At 49.3% G+C, this 27,446-nt stretch overlaps 1 protein-coding gene and 1 long non-coding RNA gene across 3 annotated transcripts; one reads left to right on the top strand and one right to left on the bottom strand.

The window, feature by feature from the left end:
• Nucleotides 1–6,178: 6,178 nt before the first annotated feature.
• On the top strand, nt 6,179–20,917 carry LOC144719381 (homeobox protein DLX-6-like). The gene is made up of 3 exons (XM_078595255.1): nt 6,179–6,901; nt 10,656–10,849; nt 19,038–20,917. Exons 1-3 carry the CDS (start codon nt 6,454–6,456, stop codon nt 19,377–19,379), a joined length of 984 nt encoding a protein of 327 aa, XP_078451381.1. The 5' UTR covers nt 6,179–6,453; the 3' UTR covers nt 19,380–20,917.
• On the bottom strand, nt 12,260–20,376 carry LOC144719389 (uncharacterized). 2 transcript variants are annotated; one of them, XR_013585594.1, is made up of 3 exons: nt 20,288–20,376; nt 19,946–20,068; nt 12,260–13,182 (listed from the first exon to the last, which is right to left on the bottom strand). It is a non-coding gene; the product is annotated as an uncharacterized LOC144719389 (long non-coding RNA). The 2 variants fall into 2 exon arrangements; XR_013585593.1 differs by lacking the exon at nt 12,260–13,182 and adding an exon at nt 18,195–19,158.
• Nucleotides 20,918–27,446: the final 6,529 nt, after the last annotated feature.

Genomic DNA, 27,446 nt, shown 5'->3' with positions numbered 1-27,446 from the left:
TGGGGGACATGGCCTGGCTGCATTGCCCGCAGGTGCGGCCAGGGACCTCCCCTAAATTACATAAACCATGGCAAGGGCCTGTTCGGCTCATCGAGGTTCCCAACCCGCAGTCCGCACGCGTTTGGTTCGGATCTCGGTGCTGGTACGTCCATACGTCTCGCTTGAAACCATACGTGGCCCCTCGAACGGATGCGTCATCTCCTGATGTTGCCTTGCTGGTGTCTGTTGCTGCCGACGCACCCTTGCCTGTGCCTGTTGACCCTGCAAGAGCGCCTGTCGTGCCTTTTACAGACAAACCGGCCGTGACACCGCAGGAGACAGGGGACTCTGCTCGGGGTGGGCCTGCCACGGCTGCGGGGACACCGGGCCCTGCCGCCCTTCCGACCCCGCCACAGACACGATTGCAGGACACCCCCGACTCTGGTCCTTCGGGGAAACGGGACCGTGGCGTTGGCGGGCCTCCAATAGCGACAGGCAGTTTTTAACCTGTCGCTCCTAAAACCCCGTCGCGTTCTCGGTCTGCAGGGGGGCCGCCGCTCGTCCGGGATGGGCCGGCGACCCGCACGCGGTCGAAGTCCCTTACTTTCGTTGATTAATGTTGTTCTTGTTATTATTGTTATATTTATTGTATGCTCCGTTGTCCGTTCATGTCTGATGGTTGGTGGTCGCTCGCATTACTTGTTGTTCATCCGAGGACGGCTGGAATTTTCTCCACGGGGGAGGGTGGTGTAATGCGGACGTAAACGGCCTCGTGGATATGACGTAACGGGGGGAGGAGTTAGGTCACGTGGGGGACAAGGGAAAGCTCTTAAGGGCGGGAACCGGAAGAGGCGGGGAGGAGAGTGTAAGAATAAAGACGGGAGAAGGCCACGCAGGGCAGAGAGTGGAGAGTGGCGTGATCGCCACAGGACGGGACTCGGCACCGTTGGCCAGCGGTGTCCGGGCACGGGGGAGACGGAGAGCAGCGGTGGGGCTGCAGAGAAAGCAGCCGAGAGACTGCATAGGGGCGGAGAGGCTGAGAGGAAAGCCAGCAGCGGAGCTGCATCGGGAGCAGGAGAAAAGGCTACGTGAGCGACGGCAGCAGAAGGGCTGCCGAGCGAGAGGTGGAGAAGGCTCTGAGCGAGGGCCGTGTGGGGCAAAGTTGTAAGAACCCAAATAAAGGATAACGGAGACAGACACAGTGGAAGAGTCCTTTATTACACCTTTCACGCGACGGTCAATGGTATGGTTTATAGCAGATTGTATAATAATAAAGAGTATAACAGTGTAATGTTTAATATAATTCATGAGGTAATATATAGTATCGTAATTGCATAGTGAATATACAGCAGTGTGGTATACAGTAGGGTTGGCAGAATAATACATAGTGTAATATTACAAGTCTAATATTATTATAGTCTATAGTAACGAAGTGTATAATATGTTGGGGTCTGTCTATGGCAGTTTATAATACTGGGTATAGTCGTGTGATGTAAGAAAAAAGATTATATGGAGGCATATTATAATAATTTTTGCGACATTGAAGTGTAATGTATGGGGACTTGTTGTTAGTAGCTCAGCTTATTGGAGATTATATTGAGTATATTGATGATATTGATGTAGTTTATATTTTAGTTTTTTATCGGTTCACTACATGATAGTCATTATATAGTGTATTGTATACCCAGTTACTTAATGTTTATAGCTCAGCTTATTGGATAATATATTGAGTGCATTGATTATATTGATGAAGTTTATATTTAGTTCTTTCACATAGTGATAGTGGGTGGTTGCAGTTCTTTAGCGTCAATATACTAAATGCCTCTGTTGATATGTCAACTCTGACTTTAACATAGCCACTTCCGTGACCAGTTACATGCCAATTCCTCACATTAACATCATGCTAATCTCCCAGTTACATGCTAATTTCTCACTTTAACATCCTGCTAATTATCTCACATTAACACAGCTTATTCAATGCTAAATTCTTCTGTTGATATGTAAACTCCTTTGTCAAGGCGCTCTTCTCCCCCCACCCAGCTTAAATACGCTGCCAAGCTTAGCAGAGTTCATTCGAGCACTATCTTTCAGACAGCTCTGTCTTCACCTGAGGACGGCTGCTTGCGTTGTGGCCGAAACGTCGTGAGAATTGTATTATGTTTTATTTTTATTATTGGATTATTTCCCTTCTACGTGACTTTACCGAAAGAACCAAGAAGATGACGAAGGGCTGTCATGTTATTTTTTTGGGTAAAATTTGTGACATAGTCATAATCACAACGACATCAGACAATGTGTTCACAAAGCACGCGTATATGTGTGTTGGTGTTCTTGTTGAAAACTGTGGGGTATATACTTTTTTTACAATTTAATGGACAAATAAAATTATGAAGATATTTTATGAAGCCGACCTTTGCCCCTAATAAAGATGCCGCGTCCGCACTTTCTCTTTCTCTCTCTCTCTCTCCAGGTTTGGGTGTAAAGATGTATCCAGGTAGCGAATACAAACTAAAACTTTCGATTTAAAGCAGAAGAGAATTATATTTTATTATGTTTTATTTTTATTATTTTATTATTTCCCTTCTACGTGACTTTACCGAAAGAACCAAGAAGATAAAACTCAATACATTCGTCAAGAATAACACTGTAACCTTAAAGGGGAAAAATACATAACAGGCGACGTTTCAGGCAACGGCCCTTCTTCATCGCACATATTGACTAATGCGTATGTGTGTGTTTGTGTGTCGGAGCGGTAGTGGAGCGGTTCGCGTGCTGTGCTAAAAACCCGGCGACCCGGGTTCGATTCTTTGCTCACGGCCACCACGAGTGATGATTATTTTAACCGGTTATGGGCCTCCCCTTGGTCGACTCGGCCTCAAATGAGTACATGGTCCAGTGTGTAATCATCGCATTCGGCCGACAAAGGCGGCGGGGCATGGTGCTGCCCCCCCCCCTCCTCGTGTGCCATGTCGGCCTTCGTAGGTGCTACTCGATAACAGCACTCGCCACAAGAGTCTGTGAAGGCGACACGGGGAATCTTTGTCTTCGTCTTGGTTGATTGTTGCACTTAGGCAACTAAAAAGTGTCCAAAAAGTGGAATCCCATGTCTTTAATCATAAACAATATTCTCTGGACACCTCTCAACTCTGGTTTCCGTGTTCTTGTTCTCAGCGTCTCCTCCGTGTATCCGAGCCACGTGTCGTATAATTGGTAGGAAGTTGTCTTCCCTGCAGAGCGAATGCACAACCGCGACGGGATCATCGACCACCGCCGAGATGATGGAGTGTGCAGCGGGGGATGAGATTTCGGGGTCGAGAAATCGTCGAATTGTGATTGATGGATGGGTGGGTGACGTCGTGGGGAGGTAGTCCTTCATCCAGCAGTGGATAAAATCATGGTGTTTTTTTTACTTTATAAACGTGAGCTTACGCAGCGTGCTACCGATGATGATGTGAAACGACGGGCGAAATCTTTAAACGTCGAACTTACTCTCAGTACACGTTCCACAAACGGAAGGTCAAAGAATCGGCCAACTGCGACGGTGGAGAAGTCCAAACCCTCAAAGCACATCGCCTATGAATGCTCCATCCATGCACATCCTGGCGGTATCGCTGAAATCCGCACTGCGTCAACCCCACATCATTGGCCTGGATGAGGAACCTTTGCATTAATTTATGACGATCCTTAAGTAAAATAAAAACTGTTGCTTTTCACGATGCCATACGAAAGAAGACGAAGAAGAAAACTCTCATTACTACCGCGCTCTGCGCGTGCGTCTTACGCGGAGTCATGTGTGCAGACTGCATAGCAAATGGCCCCGGCCATAGAAACGTGGAATTTCCACAATAGGCTCGTGGTCGTAGTTGGTTTGAAAGGTACTGGATTTTTCGTTTTGTTACAACAGCGTATGTATGCATATACGAAGGAGCAGACACAATCTATTGATACCGTTGTCATATATACAAACATACAAACATGCAAACACATATGGCATACAAACATGCATGCAAACATACATGCATACATACATGGATACAAACATGCATACAAGCATACATATATACATGCAAACGTACACACGTACAGGCATGCATACCACATGCATACAAACATGTATACACATATATACAAACATGCATACACACATACATACAAACATGCATACAAACTTACAAACATGCATACACACATAAACAAAGAAACCAATCCCTGGCCACCCATATTGCATAGTTAAATACTGAATTATAGTTCGTGCATATGCCAGAGTAAATCGTACGAGACATTGAATTTCATGAACATTTCGTTTTGTCAGTGAAATGTCAACATAACTCATAAACTGTGCAATTCAGTTTTTTTTTCTACGAAATTGCACTTCGCGTGAAATTGTATACGTACATATATATTCAACCTCACGTAACCACTGTGAACCAGACGTGCGTGGAGCCTGGTGGACACACTCACAAAATCAACGATCCACTGTATACGCCTTAAAATACTTTTGGGGAAAGTGCTGTTAGCGAGCACCTATGAAGGCCGACACGGCACACGAAGGGGTGGGTAGGTGGCCGGCGCCGTTCCCGGACGCCTTTGTCTCCCAACGAGGCGATATTTACACATCGCACCAGGTACTCATGTAAGGTTAAGTCGACCTAGGGGAGGCCCGGGACCAGTTCAAATAATCGCCACCGGTGTTGGTCGTGAGCGGGAAATTGAACTCGGTTCGCCGGGTTCGTACACACACGCATTTAGACGAGAAAATGTGGATCATCTTAGAGATTCACTGCCAGACAAATGAAGTTGACGTCTCGCATAACATTCGGAAACGCATTACGAATCATCGCGTAAAAGGTACACAATACATTCTATTTCGCGAAAAATGAACAACACCCTATTTTCATTTAATGCTCGACTTGTCACGCTATTGTGTATGTGCTGGGTTGTAATGCATTGCATACTTGATTTATCGGATGAAAATAAACCCATTGCGACCGATAAGGCATCATTGCCTCTCTTTTTTGCAAGGGCGATCTGAGTGTTACATGGGGAGACAATTTTAAAACACTGTATTCGTAAAGTATTTAAGCGTGACAATTTGGGGACTTAATTTGATCATCAATTCACACGGTGCAATGCGAATACTCAGTATTATAACGACGCAAGCGATATATAGATGAAGGAAATAACTGCATGAAATGAACGAGACTCGATTTGGCAAGTCAAAGAAAATAAAGTCATTGCATTAATAAAATGTAATAATAGACCCAAAAATGTTTTAATTGTGTTCATTCATCACACGCGACGTGGCTATTTTCGCGTGCAACGGACCCCGCGCGAACACGGCGGCAGAGGTAGCGATTTCCCTTCAAGCCGACTAGCAACACACCGCCCTCGCCACCCTCAACGATTACGCACGCGTTGACATTAACGCAGGTGTTGATATCATGTTGTAGAGTCCCACGCGATCTGCTATTTACATCGGGACTAGCGGCGAACATAATAAAAAATACATGTGATCGTATAATCGCGCGCCCAGTGAACGCCGCCACGAGCGGACTTAACGCGAGCCACCGCTGCAAGACATCAAATCGGCGAAACCGAATACCGACAAATATTGCCCAGGGAGTCATTACTGGAACGGCTCAGAGTGGTATATCGTAGCTGTAATGTCAGTTCCATTAGAGCGCGGCGTGGCTTACGCGCACATTTTATCAATTAAAGTCCTTGCACGGGAGGGTGGGGGGTGCAGGGGGCGAGGGGGGAGAATGAGCAGGAAGTATCGAGGAAAAGACGGCGTTTTTTAAATTTTACAAATTAGCTCGTCTGTTTGGATTGGCTCGTTAGCGTGAGCTCCTGTGCTCCGTGTAAATGTCCTCGTAACTCCGCGTCGCACCACAGTCGGAGGCGCGTGCGTCCGTGTCGCGCAAGACAGCGCCCGTTGTACGCTTGCACGCGTGCCCTCCCCACGATCCCCTTTCCATCTCTCTCTCTCTCCACCTCTCTCCATCTCGCCGTGTGTGCCGCGGTTTCTCGGGTGGCGAGCGCGACAATTACGCGAGTTAATATTCATGTCGCTCCCGTCGTGACGACAGCCTCGGCGCGGCGGCCAATGGGCGCCGCCCGAGGCTCTGCGCGCGCCCTCATGCGCTATTCTCCCCGCGCTCATGCATACACATCACAAGCCGGGGCCACTCTGGGATGAAGTTTTTACTCGACTTCGCGTAAAAACGCGCTACGAGGCATCGGGAAACTTGGTAAAAACGACACCTTGGGATCAATTCCGCGAGCCTTCCCCATCCACCCCCTCCACCTCTACCCCGCCCCCCACCCAGCGCAACCCTCTTGCCAGTGCCCGGCCTTCGAAGAGACTCAACCGCACGCCCGCCGGCCCTCCTGCCTATCCGCCCGCCCGAAGAGGGTCGCGTCTGCAAGCCACTGCGAGTCGCTGTGCACCGAGAGCGGGTGTTATGCGTCTCGATGATGACCATGAGCGCAATGGCTGACGGCTTGGACGCTCCCCACGACTGCAGCGGAGGTGGTGGTGGCAGCGGCGGTGGAGGAGGCGACGGTAGTGGTGGTGGTCGTGGTGGTAGCGGCAAGTCTGCTTTCCTGGAGTTCGGACAGAGCGGACTTCAGCACCAGCAGATGCTAAGCGTGCCCTCCTCTTCATCAGCGACGGCGTCAACAGTGGTGGGCATGGCTCAACACCACGCGCACCACTACCCCGCGCACTGCCTCTCCTCGACCGGGCACGACCCATCCTCGTACGCCGCCTCGTCCTACCAGAGCCGACCGCTCGGCTATCCCTACCTCAACCCCATCGGCGCGGGCGCTAGCAACTCGCACAGCGCCTACGGCCTCAACGCGCTCCCCTCGTACCAGCCCGGATCGGGAGCGCTGAGCCAGACGCGCCTCGACGAGAGCGGTAAGGGAGGCGCCGCGTCCGTGCGGTTTGTTCGCTCGCCCTCTGCTTTTTTGTGACGCCCGCGAGCAAAAGGGCGCGGAGCGAGCGAGCGAACGCGCATCGCAGGCAGCGCTTCTTCGCAACTCGCCGTGACGACGCGAAAACTCTGCGCTTTCAAGGGCAGATGCAAAACAGATATACGCAATGGACTTACTGTTAATGGCGATGTAAATGATGCTGTGTCTATAACGCGCATCGGCTACTCGGCTGTCCTAGTCCGCCTAAGTCGTCTGCGAGCGACGCCAAACGCGGACGATGTCGCATTCAATGGGCGTAGGGCAGTTGCAGCCCGTGTTCAAAGTGCACTGCGTTGTTTGATGATGATGACGATTTACGATGATTATGGATGTCTCGTTTTTGGGGTGGGGGTTTGGGATATTTGTTCCCTCTGCTCTTCGGCCGCCCTGTGCTAGTTTCCGTCGTTCCTCGTCCACGTTCTCAGCCAGCGTTTACTCAAATTCAACTCCCTCGCGAGGCCGAGTTGAACAGACAGCAAATTTATTTCCGGCCTCATCATGTATGTGCTGTACGGCAGGGGGCATTTACTGAAAAGGCCACGGTGGTTTTTCTTTGACGAACGAGTTTACTTTTTTGTTACGTATATATAGATATAGTTAATTGTCCTCGCGCACAACTGCCAAACGAGCAGCACCAGCACTTATCCTGTTCAATGGGAGCGAAAGATGTCGGTGTAAACGGGAAGGCACCTCCGATTAGCGCGGTTGGCTACGTACGGTGCGAAAGAAGTTCAACATACACACACACATACAAGGCACACCTCGGGGGGATCGCGAGCATCGGGGTTAGATTAACCCGTGAGTCTGCACGGAAACAACTATGCTCTACCGGGGAGTTCATTTTGCCAGATTTCCTCAGAAGCTGCGTTAGCGCCTCGTGCGTAATAGGATTCGGCGGTGCGTAGGGACAACGTCCCGCGGGCCGTATTCGTTTTGCGATGTCTGTCTCTGTTTCTGCCAAACGCATTTGCCTGGAAGCACCCCCCCCCCCACCGCCGCCGCCGCTCCCCCAGCCCCCCAACTTCCCCCGAGGGCATCAAATTGTGTTTGTTTGCGACGCTGATTTTAAGTCGAGCCCGATCGGGCATTCATCGGTGTTAGGGTTTGGGAGATGCGTTGCCTATAACTGACATCGACGCGGAGTTAAATAAAAAAAACAATCCGACAAATATCACCGCGACACGCGGTCCGCTCTAGGCCGCGCGTGCAATTTCCACGCAAAAAAATCAATCGCGTCTACCCGCCGCTTGGCCGATCGCTCACTTTCGTCCGACGTTTAATGTTTTGGGCGAAGAGGTGCCCGACGTCTCCTCGTCTCAATCCGTCACCACTAAAACATTGTGCGGGCGAATTGTGGAGGCGATGAGCCATCGACACGCGCACGTTCGCGAAACGCCGTCAGACGCACCTCTCGTCGATGGAGATACGCGGCGCGCTTTCGTAAACAACACGCGCACGCGTGCACCAAATTCGCACGCAAATACATGGAAAATGTGCGAAACCACGCGTATAGGGTTTACGGCGGATTAATTTGACTCTTCAAGTTCAGTCTCACAAACCATCCATTTTCCTTCCCTCCGTCAACGACAGCCCCTTTGCTCTCCATCAACCCGCACGACGCTTGCACCAAGACGCGGTTATAAATCCACGTTGCGCTGTGACGAATCCCGTGCTATGCAACGCGCCTCTATTTACATTTGAATCATTCACGACGACACATTCCAGTGTTGAGTTGTTGAGTAGAGGTATGCGTTTAATTAAAAACGTGAACATTTGTATGTATTATTACTCTACGTTTTTTTATTGCACGAATTCCAATTTTAAAAAAAACTTGAGATCGGGCCAGATGTGAATCTGGCTCCGAGGTCTCGCGTTAATTTAAAAATGTTATTCGCGACGCAACGCTGAGAGAGCACGAGGGAAGCAGATGGAAACACGCGCACAGTGCGTGTGGATGGCTACTGTGTGCTACGCCGAGTCTAGGTCGACTCAGCCTTAAATAAAATTGCTATTGCGCGTCGCAAACACCAGCCCTTGTGGAGACAAAGGCGGCCAGCCTGGTCCTGCCGCCCACGATGCTGCTATCCCCCTTCGTTGCCCCATCTTACTCAAGTGTTCGTACCGCAGGAGAGTGTTGTTCTTCGTCTTTGTGTGCAACGCACCTCCGATTAGCACGGTTGGCTACGGAGGGTGCGCAAAGGAGTTTAACGTACGTACATACACGAGTGCAAGTATGTACATTGTACGAATGTGACAAACACCATTACAACATATGCTTCCATCGGATGTCGCTTATTCTCCTCTGCTGCTCCCACGGTCCTGAACTTTCCTTTGCCCCAGCCATCCGTGCTGTCAGCTGCCAAGCGCGTCGTCGATCCCTGCCTATCACGGCCTCAATCACGCAAAATGTAATCGAGTATTGTGTTCACGCACAGCCTCTTGGGAAGCGATTGCCTGTAGCCGCTATGTAAATATACAATTTGCAGTTTAACACTTAGGCTTTCGCCAGCTATGTTGTCCGTAATAGTTTTTTTTGGGGAATAAATCGCGTAATTATAAATACGTCGTAAAACCGGCCACCACCCAACACAGCCAATTAGTAAGGTTTGCCACAAATCTGGCTGTCGCCTGATGATGCTAGTTGTAATTACTGGCGAAACGTCGTACTCAAATTGTAAATGTTGCGGATTTGCTCTCCAACACAGCGGTGTGTTGTACGAGTAACAAATTGGCCACGTTATGTTTACGCGACAAACCCCTTACTAAATTGGCTGCGTCGGGTGGTGGCGGGTTTAACGACACGTGAATTATTTACGCGATCTAATACATAAATAAATAAAAATCCCCACCTTCATTTTACAATTTGCAATTGAATTTTACAACACGGACGCGTGTGCATCGCGTGCGTACGCTGGTACACCCCGTGTATACCAACCAGGTCTGGATGCGAGCACCACGTGCCGAGGCGCGCACACGCACGCCTGGATAAATATCCCTCGTCCCTAACACCTCGTGCACCGAGTCCAGGTACAGAACACACCTTGGCGGCACGGCGCGCACCAAAGTTGTGTACGCGTGTACAAGCTGGAGTACAAACACCACCACCAACACCACAACGTGCACCACCGTAGCCGTGTGGCGGTGCTGGCTACGCTGCACGTGGCCGCCTGTAATCCAGCCACTGTGGATGGCACTGCACAGATGTTGCAAAAAACTCCCTCCGCGTTGGTCGTCGAGGAGGTGACATAACCCTGGCTCGCCATGAGAAGGCGGTACAGCACGTGGACTGATCTCCATCTGTTTCCATCCGTACGGGGGTCGAGTAATACCCGCCCCGTCGTGCAGGGCGTGGGGATTTCTCTGGTCCCTCCGGTTCCTTCCGACACGTATAATAATAACAACAACAATAATCATAATCACACATAATTCTTTCACTGAAAACAATTTTAATAAACAAAACCAAAAATATCCCCACGTAGCAGGACCCTCCTGAAAGAGAGTCCAACGACTGAGCGTGACCTTCCTGGTTGAAAATAAAAAAAAATTAAAAAATATCCACCGTTGTGTAACACGTCTGAGTCTTCAACGGCGTGTGCAGCACGAGCACGCGCGCTCCGTGAGCACGACAGCGTCCTGGCAGCACGGCACCTTCACTGAGCGCCCCCCCGCCCCCTGTGCGTGTCGCCTGCTCGGATCAGACCCTGAGAAGACGCCCGTGATTCAGAACGGGGAGCTGCGCTTCAACGGGAAGGGCAAGAAGATCCGCAAGCCTCGCACCATCTACTCGAGTCTGCAGCTGCAGGCGCTGAACCGCCGCTTCCAGCAGACGCAGTACCTGGCGCTGCCTGAACGCGCCGAACTCGCTGCCTCCCTGGGACTCACGCAGACTCAGGTGCGGTACGAGTGAGTTGTGCGACTCTCCCCCCTCCCCCACATCCCACTTCTCGCTACCATTTCCCGTCGCCGGCCGGCGTAACGCACGAGCCCTTTCGTGGGTGCGTTTTAATATAGTGGTCGCGTGGATTTTTCTCCGAGTCCTCCGGCTTTTCCCTCCACATTTCGAATAAACATCACGCGTTCAGATTATTTGGCTACAATACATTTCCCACGTGATAAGCAGCTTCGTTGAGCTATCATTTGTGATGGCCAGATCGCTTCTGAAAACGAGCTAATGAGCTCAATACACCTTATGTGATAAAATTTAAAAAAATCGTTTAAGGATACTCGTGATGATGATGATGGACGTATGAACTGCAAAAGAGACATTCTTTGCAAGAAATCACATGGGAGATGTTCACACCTACAACCTCACGTTCGTCGGTACCGCGTGGGCTTACCAACACCATCGCATTGCAGCAGTGGCAAAATGAAGGTGCGTAGCTGCTCACGGTCTATGTCGTTGCGGTAATTAGGCATACGGAAAAAATGTCAATTATTATTATGCATGTACAATATCTGTAGTCATTGGCGCACTTGTTCGATACAAATGCACGGGTGTTTTTTTGTCGTCATCATCATCATGATCATTTTAATTTGTATCATCATTAAAGCACCATTTAATTTGTGACGTTTTAGAGTTTTGCCCACCTTTAGAATGATACCGATGGTGATAACAAAAGTGGGTTCGATAGTAATGGTCGTGGGAATTTTGACTTGACACGGCAACCGATCAACGGTCATGTATGGCTCACATCTCGGGCCCTCTCTACGGGCTGTAAATTATGGTCATTGCCCGAAACGTCGTCTATTTTATATATATAACGTTTCATTTTAAGGCCAAGTAGTGTTCGTATTGACGACTGTGTTGACGTTGTGTTATCTGTACACCGTGGCCTCAACGCTGTAGCAACAACATATACACATTTGGTTAATATATACATAAATGTTGTAAATATATGCCGAATTCACATTTAAATGATGATGATGATGGTTGCGTTCGAACCTTGCCCTCTTTAAAGTATGATAATTATGATAATAATTATTTTGAATTCATAAAATGCATTTTCACCTGGATTTAGCCTAGATATTGAACATCTCGTTTTGCTACAGTTCCGAGCGTGTTGATTGACACATATCCACATCAGCTAATCAATGAATACCAGTGCATTTTCAAAGACACAAAATTGTCGTCACCACCCACACACTATCATTAGTAGCAGCAGTACCACAGCGGCGTGGTAAATTATGATGTTACATCATTCTTGTTGTTGTTGTCTACATTTTAAACGCTGAGATCGTAGTAGCCGAGACCCCCGTTAGCGATCGCACGCCGCAGTGAGTTGATGACGCGTGCAAGCGTTGCTTTCTTTTACATTTTATTCGAGAAAACCAAAAAATGTCATGTTTAAAGCGGAAAGAACAATACTATACATTTATACGGCATGGTATAATTGAAGGATTTTCAAAGCATCTTGACCGTTGCCTGTACGGATTGGCCTGTTCAGCCATCTGGGCACTCATCAAAACCCAACAAAATGACAAACGTGCCATGGTCATCATCAACTTTATGGACGAACAAGAAAGACCCGGGTTCGACTCCCGCTCACGGCCAACACCAGTGACGATTATTTGAACCGTTCCCGGGCCTCCCCTAGGTCGACTCAGCCTCAAATGAGTGCCTGGTGCGGTGTGGAAACATCGCCACAGGGGAGACAAAGGCGGTCGGGCGTGGTGCTGGCCACCCACCCCCTTGTGTACCGTTCCGGCCTTCATAGGTGCTCGCTAACAGCACTTGCTCCTACAGTCTGTTAAGGCTATACGGGGGATCTTTGTCTTTGTTTTTTTTTGCCAGCTTTCAATAGGTACTGCTCTCGAACAGCAAGATCCCTGCGTAAGGCGGGGGTGGGGGGGTCTTTGTGTTTGTGCGCGTGTGACAGTGTACGTGGGCGTGTGTCCGTAATCACACGGAATCTCGTGTAATGCTAGTTTTTTAACGGGCAGAACTTCAATACGGATCTGTGTGTATGTGTTTACATTCTCATTACATACGCGTATGTCCACTTTCAGTAACCAATCTAACAGTGGGATTTGTTTCGGGCGTCAGGCAAGCAATAGCTCTGCCACTTTGTCAAATGGTTCTGCACTGGGAGTTTTGTGTTTTATATTGCGAAGTGGGTTTATCTTGGAACTGTTCGCGCGCTGCCGCTTTGGGGGGGGGGAGGATAGGGTCCACTTAGGGATGCGACGGCGATGCCCGGGTTTCTTTTTGTGCCTGAAAGTCAGCTTCTGTAAAACAAAACATAATGGCGTGTAACGTGCAGCATAAGGCCGCTTCTGTTGACGCAGCGCAGGCCTCCGTTTACGGCGCTGTCCGGCATGAGGGAGGTGATTGTGTTTACCATTTTAAACGCACGCCTGGCGAAGCAGATCTCACACCTGCCTTTCGCTGCCGGTCTCGTTGCTGCTGGCTTCTGTCGGGATATATTGATATACTGGCTTCTGTCGCACGGTATATTGTCAAGGTTCATGTTTACGTTAATTAAATCTTCGGGTTTTTACCGTAAATGTAACGCTTTGGCCACGTGTTCAACGGGTTCATGGTGTTATCAGGGCGAATTTATTGCGTTATAAACACATGCAACATGTTTCAGAACAAACCTATTTGAAGGCCGGCACACATACATACACACACACGAACGCACCCTCACGGACGTATATCTTTAACAGACTATTGGAATACATGTTGTTAGCGAGCATCTAATAAGGCATCAACGGCACACGAGGGGGTGGGTGGCCAGCACCACGCCCGTGTTTACACACCGGACCAGTCGACCTATGGGAGGCCCAGGACCGGTTCAGATAATTGTCACTGGTGTTGACAGTGAGCGAAATCGAACTCGGGTCTCTGGGTTCGTAACACAGCGCGCTCACCGCTACACAACCACTCCGCACAAACAACAACAACAACCGCCATTCGCCACTAAGTGGCGGTGACGTCACCACGACGCTTGTGCCAGGCTATGTGCATCTTGAGGCCACGTGAAGTGTCGAACGCCCGCTGGCAGGAGGTCACGGGGCAGACCCAGATGCCACAGGTCGACTGACTGAGATGACTGGCTGATGCACCACCTGTGCCCCCTACTGTGCCAACTTGCCGTGTTTTAACCACCCGGCGCTCCACTCGTTGTTGTGAGCGTCGCTCCTCCGCCCTTCGTTGTTGTTGGAGGGCGACTGCCTCCAACTGCCCAGTAGCAGCCTTCACGAGTCTCCTCCACAGAGGCCGATCTTGACACCGCTGGTACCAGTCATCGGCAAGTCTACTCAGCTCCACGTTCTCCTGTACCACATCATTCCATCTCATCTCTAGCCCGTGCCGCGCCCGTTTAGCCCCCTCGATCCGGCCGAACAAAAGATGTTTAGGCATGCGGTGGCTGGGCATGCGGGCTACATGACCCAGCCAACGCAGCCTTGCCTACCGGAGGAGCACATCGATAGGACTTTGTCCACATCTTTCAAGGATTTGTGAGCTCCTCACACAATCCAGCCTGGTTAAACCCAGGATGGCTCGTAGGCAGGCCAACCTAAATGTTTCTAACCGGCGAAGATGTTCCATTAGGGGTGTCCACGTTTCGCAAGCGTAGAGAAGGGAGGGAATGCCCGTGGCCGAGAAGACCTGAAGCTTCGTGCGGAGTGATAGACCAGGTAGCTTCCACACAGCGTTATTCAACTCTCCACTCTCTCCACAACTGCCCCATCACCGATTGGGAGTAGAGTGCCCGATGGTACAAAATACCCAGGCAGGTGCTTCGTTTTGGTGGGGCTGATGGAAAGGCGTGCCACCTCTTAGTGGCCCACTCATGTTTCAGCAGCATCGCCTCTAACTCCTCCTCTGAGTGAGCCGCAATTACAAGGTCATCGGTATACATAACGTGGTTGACCAATAGGGAGCCATTCCTTGACTGCACCCGGGCATCGATCAGTCTCCCATTGTATCTGTACCAGATGGAAATTCCTCCGGTACAGCTACTGAAGGCTTCACCAACTAGGTGGTCGAAAAAGATGTTAAATCATGTTGGAGCCAGAGGACATCCCTGTCGAACCCCAAGGTGAACAGGGAATGGCTCCAACTCCCGGTTATGTAGTTTTACCCGGGCCCGCTCACCATCATGAAGGTCCTTAAATGATCGTGAGCAGCGGGTCAGGGACTCTGAAAGCACGAAGAACAACCCAGAGCCTAGGCCTACTCATGGTATCATAGGCCTTGACTAGATCAATAAAGCAGAGATGTAGGCCTTGTTGGTATTCCCTACACCTCTGCTGTAGCAAGCAGACAGAAAATATGGCATCTGTGCAGGCCCGCCGTTTCCTGAAACCACATTGGGGCTCCTCAGCGTGCCTGGAAAGGCGGTGTTGAATAATCCTTGCCAGGACCTTTCCCGGCACACTGAGGAGTGAGATGCCCCTGTAGTTGTTACAGTCTGTGCGGTCCCTCTTCTTAAAGAGGGGGACCACCAGGGAATCCTTCCAGTCCTGCAGAACCAGTCCAGTGGTCCAGACTGTTGTTATGATGTCATGTAGGGCAGTCTGTGCACAAACGCCACCCTCCCTCAGCATTTCGCTTGGGAGATCATCTCTGCCCGGTACCTTTCCTGGTCTCAGACTCTGGATCGCCTTCAGTACTTCCTCAACAGATAGCACCTCAGACAGCCACTCACAGGGGGTGACTTCCTCTTCCAATATTTGAGGCTCCGCAGCCTCAGCAAGGTCATCCCCACTTTGGCCCACAATGTTTTCCGTGGAGGGATTTCCGCTCCCACAGGACTTCACAGAAATGCTCAGTAAATCTGCAAACCTGTTCCTGAGGGCCGGATATTGGATCACCGTTTTTCCCCTAATGATGGTAATATGTGTGGCACTGCAGGTTACTTTTTTGATGGAATTAAATAGGGATATGTAATCGTGGGCCATTGAGGCAGACTCCATCTCCTCAGCAAACCGCGATCACCACCCATCCTTCCCATCCTTACAGCGTCTCACGGCGCTCCGAACCTCCAAGCGAATGCTGCGGTAAGCCTCCTCTTTCTCAGACTTGGGATGCTGTAGCCGATGAGAGTGGGCCTGTCGCTTTTTCTCAGCCAGCTTGAACACCTCCTCTGTCAGCCAAGGTCTCTGGGGATGTCTGGACCGCGTACCCAAACCAGCCATTGCAGCTGCCCGAGTCACAGTCCTAAACCTCACCCATTTACCCTCTGGAGGAGTGGAGGACAATGCCAACCCCAGCCGCAAGCGATGATTAAATTCACGCTTGCAACTTTCATCAGCTAGCCGAGACCAGGCCACCTTAGGTTTGAATGGGGTCCTGGGTGTACACCCACCACCGGAGTGGAAGAATGGCAGGCGCATCTTACAGATGACTAGTCGATGGTCAGAGGTCAGATCAGCTCCACGGTAGGTCCTGGTGTCATGGACATGGGCTTGCATTCGCTGGTCCGTCATTATGTAGTCCAGCAGATGTTCTTGCTTGGACCCGACATGCATCCATGATGTTGTGTGGATGCGCCGATGCCGGAACAGCACGTTGGTAATTACAAGCCCATGGGCTGCACACAAATCTAGCAGCCTCCTACCGTTGTTATTGCGCTGATCTCACCCATGCCTTCCAATCACTCCAGACCAGGTGCCAGCATCAAGACCAATTCGGGCATTGAAGTCACCCAACAAGATGACTCTATCCCGAGGGGCCACTTTAGCCAGCACCTGTGACAGGAGGTCATAGAAGGCATCTGACTCATCGGCCTTGCCTGCATCCCTCTACGGATGTTCGTCTTCAGTGGGGGCATATGTAACCACGACCACCACTCCTCACCTCTGGTTGATGGGAAGGCGAGCCCAAAGTAGCCTGGGGCTTACAGCTTCCTACACCTCACCGCTACGCTCCCATGCCCCCTTGATTATTTTGTTCAGAAGAAGATCCATACCCTGTTGTTTGGCAGTCTCCTGCCCGAGTAGAGGACTGTCCACCCCTCATGGTGGCAGGAGCCAGAGCCGGTCCACCGTACCTCCTGAATTCCACAGAGATCCAGGCGGTACCGGTCCAGCTCCCGACAGAGGAGTGGGAGCCTCTCCTCCGCAGTGAACGTTCGAACATTCAACATGGCCATCCGTAGTGGCTTTGTGTTGTTTCTGGAGGAGCCCCGAGGGTAAAGATTCAATCTATTGGCTCCGCCAAATGGGGTTTGGCCAGGGGCCTCCGGCACAAGCTTGTTAATTAAAATTTTCGGTCGTAGTTTAGTGGTAGTTAATTGAAGGCGGAGAAGTTACCAGCCCCTCGCATCCATCCAGAGCCGCTGTGGTGGTCACAGACGCCATGAGGGGAAAGGCCAATCAGAATTGGCCCTACCCCCCACAGCACTGTCCACGACAGCGTTGCCCGTCCGGCACCACGAGGAGGTAGGGGGTTGTTTTACCGGACAAACACACACATACACTGGCAGACATAAATATATATATATATGCGCAAGAAGAGCGCACGTGTGGTCACCACATCTATGCCTCTATATAAGGAACTAAACAGGTCGACTTCTCCACAAATCTGGCTGTCGCCTGATGAAGCTAGTTGTAATTACTGGCGAAACGTCGTACTCAGATTGTAAATGTTGCGGATTTGCTCTCCAACACAGCGGTGTGTTGTACGAGTAACGAATTGGCCACGTTCTGTTTACGCGACAAACCCCTTACTAAATTGGCTGCGTCGGGTGGTGGCGGGTTTAACGACACATTTATATATTTACACGATCTAACCATTGCCAGATTATTCTAGTAGCAAAAGTATCTACATATGCTATGGGCCCCACACTTTCACGGGCCCTGCGCTAAATGCTTTCAAGCTTTCAATTTCAGTGATTCTGCACTTGCTCTATTACTATAGTACTATACTGCCTTCAACTTTTATGAACGACTGGGTTTTAAGGTTAGCGATTTGTCGTATTATCTGGCTGTATAGCAAATGAAAAAATACAATTACTTTACTATGCAAGTAAAACATTTGTTCTAGATTTGAAGCTTTCGTGACTGCAAGGAATCATATTCTTAGGTTTTTTCGGTAAAGTCACGTAGGTAAAACATCAAAATTAATGAAAATAAAATAAAATAAAACAAAAATCACGACGTTTCGGAGGCAACACAAGTCTCCGTCATCAGGTGGGACCGTCACAGCCAGATTAGCTGCATCTCACTTGATGCACCTGATGACGGAGACTTGTGTTGCCTCCGAAACGTCGTGATTTTTGTTTTATTTTATTTTCATTAATTTTGATGTTTTACCTACGTGACTTTACCGAAAAAACCTAAGAATATAAAACATTTGTGTTTTCATATTTATGTGTTTTTTTACTTTATTTAGGGCCCCTTTATAAACACATGCTACAGACCCCGCACTGGCTTAATCCGGCACTGGATCTAACCCAAAAAACTCTATTATGGATTATATTGGTCGCGAAAGCTTATGTGTTAAACTGGGAAATATAACAACTGGTGTTACCAGCGAATCGTCACCCATTACGCGCCGATTCGGCCACATTCGCACGCTCTGCTCCCGCGCGCCAGTTTTGATCACGCACGGGTGCAAGGGCGCATGCGTGCGAGTGTGCATCGCACGCCAAACCGTGCGATCGGTAAATGTGCCATGAATTCGACAGCGGGGGGGGGGGGGGTGGGAGACTGACGATGTATCTTCAGGACAGGCGTATACACGGTGGACGCGTATGAAGGATGGACTCTGCAATCGAGGGTGGCAGGCGGGCGGACGTACCACGCACTTCAAAGGATTGGACACGAATTGAGATGCGGAGAGTTAAGGCTGGACATGGAGAGCGGGTTAAGGGTGAATATGAATTGAGCTGTGGAGGGTAAGGAGATGACATATAGAAAGGGGTCATTATTGTTTTTATATATATATTGAGCCGTAGAGGGTAAAGTGTGTGAATGTATGGAGCTGTAGACGATTCGAAAGATAGATGGTCGGCTACGATTAACACGGTTGGTTAAGTACGGTGCGAAAGAAGTTCAACATACGATAAACGCCCGCTCAAAGCAAACGTAGCCCCAGCGAGCACAAATGACTCCCGGCCTCTATTCCGCAGGTGAAGATCTGGTTCCAGAACAAGCGCTCCAAGTACAAGAAGATCATGAAGCAGGGAGGCGCAGGTCTGGAGAACAACCCACTGCAGCTGAACACGGGCTGCCTGCCTCCCAGCCCGAGCTCTGTCATTCACCCGCATCAACAGCAGCAGCATCAGCAGCAGCAACAGCAGCAGCATCAGCAACAACAGCAGCAGCAGCAGGGACTGTCAACGTGGGACTTGCAGTCAAACGTGGCTTCTACCAAGGTGTGCATGCCTCCCAGCGCCTACATGAGTTCATACTCTCACTGGTACTCACCCGCCTCGCATCACGAAACTATGCAAACCCCGGGACTCATGTAAGCCGAGTCTGGAGTGAAGGATGGCAGGGCTGACTGAGCATTGGCCACTGGTGGTGTGATTAATATTATTATTGATTATGACGATTGCTATTACTGTTATGATTACGATTTCACTTTTTTGCCGAAGCCGAAATCAAGCATTGGGCGCTTTTTTCTCAAGGTGCGCCCATCTTACGTGGGCGACGATGATGATGATTATGGCGGCAGTGATGTTGATAATGGTGACGGATCATGATGATGATTGCAGCTGATTTGAATATTTAAGTAATTGATGATGACGATAAGAGTTAGGTTGACTATTAAAACGAAAATGGGAAGTTATCACTATTATTGTTATTATCATCATCATCAGGGCGATTGTCATGATTGTTGTTGAACATTACAATATGATGATCATTGATGGCGAAGGTTACGATGAGAAAGAGGAGACAGAGATATACGGACGCTGTCTTTTTGGTAAAAAAAGAAATTAAAAGACAAAACCAGTGAGCGATCTTCTCGTTTCACACGAAAACCCGTGACCCCCGGGTCACCCTTGGACAGTCTCATCGGATAAATTAAACTTACTTGCCCTTTGTTGTTCCTTTCGTTCAGTATCGTCTGTGTTGATCATCGTAGTGCCTTTGTTGTTTTACGTGCGAACATTGACGCGTTATTGTCAGTCGAAAGCCAGCAAGATGATCGAGGAACCTATACATTTGACACACAAACACGCACACACTCACAAAGACTTCCCCGTTGCACCTCCGATTTAGCGACGGTTGGCTACGTACGGCGCGAAAGAAGTTCAACATACAGTAGAGACAACAGACTATTGGGGCAAGTGCTGATTGCGAGCACACGAGTGACGGTTGGCAGCGAGCACCACGCCCGGCCGCCTTTGTCTGCCCATAGAAAATCTTTACGCACCGAACCGGGTGCTCATGTCGAGGTTGAGTCGACATAAACGAGGCCCAAGACTGGTCCAGATGATCGCCACTGGTGTTGGCCGTGAGCAGAAACTGAACTCGGATCGTCGAGTTCCTAGCGCAGCGGGCGAACCGCCACACGACTGTTCCCCACACACGCGCGCACATGGACAAACACTCACAAGCAAAAAGACAAAGATCCCCCGTATAGGCCGAACAGAACTGTTGGAGCAAGTGCTGTTAGCGAGCGCCTATGAAGGCCGGCACGGCACACGAGAGGGTGGGTGGCCAGCACCACACCCGGCCGCCTTTGTCTCCCCAGTGGTGATGTTTACACACCGCACCAGGTACTCATTTGAGACCGAGTCGACACACACACACATGCACAGTTGCCATGATAGCTACAGGAAAACAAAAACATGAATATGTAAAAAAAAACACAACTCTATGTACAATAACGTAACACGCACGCAGTCCGCGTTTGTGTTTCTGTCGTCATTGACTGAAATGTTTTGCAGGGCATTTCAACTCTTGTTTGTATATATTGCCGGGTTTTCTAGATGTAAATAATATATGACACATGTTTCGTAGTTTTTTTCCATATTGTCACAATAAAAAAAGTAACGTTAGACTATATAACATCGATGAATCGTGTGTACTTATTCCTGTGTGTGCGTATGGTCGTGCGGTGTGGGGAGGGGTAATTCAGCGGTCAGCGCGCTGCGCTACGAAGCCGGCCACTTGAGTTCGATTCCAGCTCACGGCCAACAGCAGGTGACGATTATCTGGTCGGCTCAGCCTCAAATGCGTACCCGGGTGCAGGTGTGTAAACATCACCACTCGGGAGACAAAGGCGGCCGGGCGTGGTGTTGGCAACCCACCCCCTCGTGTGTCGTACCGGCCTTCGAAGGTGCTCGCTAACAGCACTTTCCTCCTGCACGCTTGTCTTTGCGGGAGGCAAACCTGAGAATCACCACGGGTAACCAAGGCGCGCTTGATCTGCTGTTGTGTCGAAATGTTCCCGGAGAGCTGCGGGTGAGCCGAGACACAACGGCAGGAGAGCCGTCTCACTTATGCGGAAATGCAGCGCTCCCGTCACACCTCGGAATCGCATGTCGACGTTTCGGGAAATGGTCTTTCATAGCAGATGAGATATGCGTGACAAAATAAAAATCAGACCGCACACAATCTTTCACGTTTCTGTCCCTCGACGCGCAGACACAAAAGATGAACGCAATGTTTACACAAACCATCAGCGCACGAGTCCGAATTATCGCCATTATCATCACGCCTTCTGAGAGTGCTACATTTCAGCAGCATTGGTTCAGCGCAAGCAAAAACTCTGGAGTCGTTTGAACACGCTAATGTCTCATCGGCAGTCAGGCTCGCTACATGAAACCATTGCTGCACGGTGTACTAATGCCAGACGTTAATTCGGCAAGGAACCGTCTCTGTTAGATATCCGAGTCCGAGTTAGATACTAAACTCTCGAACACACAACACATCGAAATCATGACATCTGCTGCTGCTGTTCACAAAGTTACCCAGCGATCAAGGCCTTCGTAAATGTGTTTCTCGTAGTCTTTGTTGACAGTTTCTTTTTTTTTTAAACCCGTTACACATACGGATGCGAGCCGAGGACAAAAATCGCCCAAGATTATTGGAAGCGACAAAACATCTGTGTTGCGCACAAAGGATCAGATTGCAAAAAAAAACATAACCCCAGCAGCCATTTTCACGCCCCCTGCCCCCACGTCCCCTCCCATCCGTAAATTGCTTCAGAACGTCCCCCCACCCCCTCCCAAATCGAATAACATTTTTTGAATCGAGAATGAAATTACGAATAAAAAAAAATCACCAGGTAGCATGGAGAAAGAAAAACACATCACGTGGTGTATAGCGAGAGATACCCCCCCACACCTCTCCGACCCCCCACCACACCTCTCCGGCCCACCCGTCCCCCATCCCCGTTTGCTCCCTTCACATCGGTAGTGACGTCATGTCGTATTATTTTTGTTCTCCCGAAATAATCCGAAAAACTAAATTAGGATTTTGTCCGAAATGTTGGTATCTTGGCCAGAATTCAGGATTTTGTTTGGATTTGTTGTAAAAACGGGTATACATCCAGAGGTCGGTACGAAGTGCGTAGCAATATATATGTGTGGGTCTATGTGTGTACGTGTGTACTCAGAGGTGGAGTTGGAGGCGCTGCTGCTGAAACTGGAGTGTGCCACTAAGAGGTGGGGCCTTACCATCAGCCCCACCAAAACTAAGCACCTGCCTGGGTATTTTATACCATCGGTCACTCCACCCCCACAACTCCCAATCGGTGATAGGGCAGTTGTGGAGAGAGTGGAGAGTTTCCCATACCTGGGCAGTGTGCTCATGACCGGCTCCGGTTTAACAGCAGAAGTGTCACTCGGAATCAGTCGAGCGGCATTATCTTTTCATCGGTTGCGTAATGCTGTGTGGAAGCTACCTGGCCTGTCGCTCCGCACGACGCTTGCGAAACGTGGACCCCCCTAATGGAACATTTTCGCTGGTTAGAAACATTTAGGCTGGCCTGCCTACGATCAATCCTGGGTTTCCACCAATGGGACAAAGTCCCATCAGTGAGCTCCTCCGGTAAGCAAGGCTGCGTTGGCTGGGCCATGTAGCCCGCATGCTCAATCACCGCATGCCCAAACAGCTTTTATTCGGCCGGATCGAGGGGGCTAAACTGGTGCGGCACGGGCTAGAAAAGAGATGGAATGATGTGGTACAGGAGGATGTGGAGCTGAGTGGACTTGCCGATGACTGGTACCAGCGGTATCAAGATCGGCCTCTGTGGAGGAGGCTCGTGAAGGACGCTACTGGGCAGTTGGAGGCAGTCGCCCTTAAACAACAACGGAGGGCGGAGGAGCGACGAGCGGAGCGCCGGGTGGCTAAAGCACAGCAAGTTGGCACAGTAGGGGGCACAGGTGGTGCATCAGCCAGTCATCTCGGTCATCTCAGTCAGTCGACCTGTGGCAACTGGGTCTGCCCCGTGACCTCCTGTCAGCGGGCGTTCGACACTTCATGTGGCCTCAAGGTGCACATAGCCTGGCACATGCGTCGTGGTGACGTCACCGCCACTTAGTGGCGAATGGCGGTTGTTGTTGTGTGTACGTATAAAGGGAGCCGTAGTGTAGCGGTTAGCGCGTTGCGCTACGAACCTGGCGACGCGAGTTCGATTTCTGCTCACGGCCAACACCAGTGACGATTATTTGAACCGGTCTTGGCCCTCCCATAGGTCGACTCAGCCTCAAATGAGTACCTGGTGCGGTGTGTAAATATCGCCACGAGGGAATCCAAGGCGGCCGGGCGTGGTGCTGGTCACCCACCACCTCGTGTGACGTGCCGGCCTTCATTAGGTGATCGCGAACAGCACTTGCCCCAAGTCTGTTAAGCGTATACGGGGGATCTTTGTCTTTGTATATATATATATGCATGTGTAAATGTGTGTATGTACTGTGTACATGGGGAGCGGTAGTGGCGGTTAGCGCGATTCGCTGCGAATCCGGTGACCCGAGTTTGATTCCCGCTCACGGCCAACACCAGAGACGATTATCTGAACCGGTCCTGGGTCTTTCTTAAGTCGACTCGGCCTCAAATGAGTTCCTGGTGCGGTATCTAACTATCACCCCTGGGGAGGCAAAGGCGGCCGTGCGTGGTTGCTGGCCACCCACCCCTTCGTGTGCCGTGCCGAGCTTCATAAGTTCTCACTAACAGCACTTGCCCCACCAGTCTGTTAAGGCTATATGGAGGATATTTGTCTTTATATACTGTATATACTTCGTAACATCCCTAGACCACTCATCATCCTAGCTCACGTTTGATGATGATGATGATGTTGCATACAGGGTAGCCGAAACATCCAAACACATAGTGCTATTTCAATTTATTTTAACAAATGTTCAAACTGCCATTAAAATTAAATTAATGCATGAACTATCTTGTGAAATAAATGTAGGATTTTTTTTTGTAAAGAACGCGCGTGTAACCTTTGAACATTCAACTGCGCTTTGCCTTAATTCATTCAGGTCGAGGTTTCTAAACGACGATTGCGAGGTGATCCCTACAGCAAGAAGAAAAAAAAAGGAACCAAAAATAAATATTAAATAATGATAACAATAGATCAAATGTTGACCTGAACAATAAACAAATTACAATATTGTGATGCGAGCGTTACAGCAAGTGAAAAAATCCCCACGCTCACACGTCGGCCTGCTAATTAGGTGTAATTTTTTGGCACCATCCGAGATTAGGAGGGGGGGGGGGCGCTGGTAAAAGCTCCCCTGACAAAAGAGGCTGCGTAATTGCACCGCGCGCGCGCGGAGGGGGTCCCCTGCTTTGGAGTAACTGAGCCCCACGTGTGCACCTACACCCCCCCCACCACCCACCCCCACCCCCCGCCTCGAGATACCTACCTGAGCCTCATAATGATCATCATCATCAGCCATGATTTTTCCACTGCTGGATGAATGCCACCCGCGCGCGTCGTCTCCATCCATCAGGGTCCTGCGACGTCCGCTGGCCTCATTTCGTCATCTCCACCACGGTGGTCGTCCTCTCGGGTGGGCGGTCCATACCTGTCATCCGCCCCGGCAATCGGTCGGGCCGTTGTCCCATGACCCCCCCCCCCTCCTCCCCTTTCTTGGCGACGTCTTCGGTCCAAGCCTACTGACGGCGCGTATTCCAGTCAGAATGATGTCTCTATTTGTTTTAGTCTCTCGTTCACGTCATTCCCCGTCTCTCTCTCTGTCTCGTGTGTAATTCCAAGCATGCACCTGTCTGCGGGATTTTCTGTTGACTTTGTCAGAATTTCTGTTTTCGATCCGAGTGTTCCATGGCAGGTATTCGACACCGATTGAAATTACATCTTCTGTCGGCTCAAAACTGACTTTCAATCGTTTTTTTTTTTAATATCGAGCTCTGTTTTTCTCACAGCACTCCACTGCCGACAGTTGTGTTTGCGATAGTTGAATATTTCTCTGGTGTTCTTTTAGTCTTACACTAACGTCTTACACTAACGTTAAGACTAAAATAACACCAGAGAAATATTAAACTATCGCAAACACAACTGTCGGCAGTGGCAGAACATGCTTGCCAACAGGGACACTCAATTGATTTTGACAACGTTGAAGTGTTGTGTAAAACTAGTTACTACTGGCAAAGACTAATTAGAGAATCCATTGAGATTGAGAGAAACAGAAATAACTTTAATCGCTCAGACAGCTACAGGCTTAGTGCGGCCTGGAAGCGTATTATTAAATAAGATGCATTACAATTCCTTATAAGGGAAACAAGCACTAACTGATTATTAATGTAGCATAATCACAATAGAACACATTCCAAATGATTACTAATCTACAACTCGCATCGTAACAATAGCCTTATTACTAATCAAGTATATAATTACAATAACCCCCCCCCTCAAATCTTTGCACCTGATGAGTTAATGAGTTAATGATGACGTCACCCTGCTGCTGCTCTATATAAGAACGGGAGACACAGCAGAGCCTCACCATTCTGGCGAATTGCCCGATGATGCTGGATGCAATTACCAGCGAAACGTCGTACTCAAATTGTAAATGTTGTGGTTTCACGCTTCAACACACCGGTGAGCTAAAGCAGTGAACTATTTGTCTTTTGTCAACGTGACACTTTTTTACTGATTGGCCGTGTCGGGTGGTGGAGGGTTACGACACATTTATAAATAACGCGATCTAAACCCAAAAATCGTTGATTATGAACAATATTGGTCGCGAAAGCCTACGTGTTAAAATGCTATGTTGTGTTTTCAGAGTTCGGGCCATCCAATAATGATTACATTTCGTTCCGCGAACGTAATTGCACGTGACTTTTCCTTGCCACTTATTTATCCTTAAGCACTCGCTTTGCAGCCTTCTTTGTTCGGTTTTCAATCATTTCCTGCAGTTCATGAGCTTCATTTTTTTATGTCATACCTCGTGTTAACAACAACAATAATAACAATAAGAATAATTCGCAGTCCTGTGTCTATACATTACCGGACTATCCCCATGCTAGCTTCTTTCACCATATACTATCGATAGCTCTCTAACAAAAGTACACATCTATATATACATTTTAAACACCGGAAACATGACGAAACCCAACCACCGTCTCCAGCTGAAATATACCATGAATGTCACAATCCACAGCCATCACTGGCCTCGCCAAGCTCATGGCATTGTGGGGGACTGCACACATTACAGTTCCCAACGGCAGACTTTGCAGCAGTGAGTATTATCGCACTGATGAGTCCTAACTATGAGGAAAACCGGTGCTCAGCTCTTTTGAATCAAAAACCTATGAACTAACCTTTTTATTTTACCACTGAGCATTATTTTTCAGAAGCGACCTGGCCACAAATGAAAGCTCAACGAAGTGGCTCATCACGTTGAAATGTATAGAAGCCACATACTCTAAACGCGATTTGTTTCTAAATGCGGAGAGAAAAACCAGAGGCCCGAGAGTAAAATCCACGCGACTACGGGGAGAGAGAGAGACGTGAAACCAACTCTAAATATACCAGGCGTGGTAGTTAACATCTCGCCACCGCGGTGCCCCATTTTGTGATGATGACCGAATACAAGAGCACTCTTCCACAATCGCAATGCTTCAGGAAATGATGGTGGCTTGTTTTTTTTAACGTGCACAAATGTTTGTGTTTTTTTTTTAGTGGAGAGCGGTGGTAAACCCGGCGAGACGAGTTTGATTCCGGCTCAGGGCCACCAACACCAGTGACGAATATATCTGAACCGGTCCTGGGTCTCCCATAGGTCGACTCAGCCTCAAATGAGTACTCGGTGCGGTGTTAAAACATCGCCACTGGGGTGACAAAGGCGGCCGGGCGTGGTGCTAGTCACCCACGCTCTCATGTGGTGTACCCGCCTTCATTAAGCGTTTGCAAAGAGCGCTTGCCCAGACAGTATGTTAAGACTACAAGGGGGACCTTTGTCTTTTTTTTGCACGTGTTGGTGTCTCGTTTAAAACAACAAAGAACGGGTGCCGAATCTGCTCTCGAACGGCGATATCATCGCGACATGCAAAGCACGCTGAGCTTCCTTTTACGTTGCCCTGTTGGCGGCACCTTGTTCATTGCGCGTACGGTGTAT

The sequence above is a fragment of the Lampetra planeri genome, chromosome 1, assembly GCF_965212315.1.
Source record: "Lampetra planeri chromosome 1, kcLamPlan1.2.h2, whole genome shotgun sequence".
In the NCBI taxonomy this organism is placed as follows: domain Eukaryota; kingdom Metazoa; phylum Chordata; class Hyperoartia; order Petromyzontiformes; family Petromyzontidae; genus Lampetra; species Lampetra planeri.
The sequence above is the reverse complement of the archived record's forward strand: the minus strand, read 5'-3'. Positions and strand labels throughout refer to the sequence as shown.

Bases quoted from the DNA above. Each gene is read 5' to 3' on its own strand.
- LOC144719381 (XM_078595255.1), top strand. From the start codon at position 6,454: ATGATGACCATGAGCGCAATGGCTGACGGCTTGGACGCTCCCCACGAC. The intron at 6,902-10,655 runs GTAAGGGAGGCG...TGCTCGGATCAG, and splicing joins GACGCGCCTCGACGAGAGCG to ACCCTGAGAAGACGCCCGTG. The intron at 10,850-19,037 runs GTGCGGTACGAG...TCTATTCCGCAG, and splicing joins TGGGACTCACGCAGACTCAG to GTGAAGATCTGGTTCCAGAA.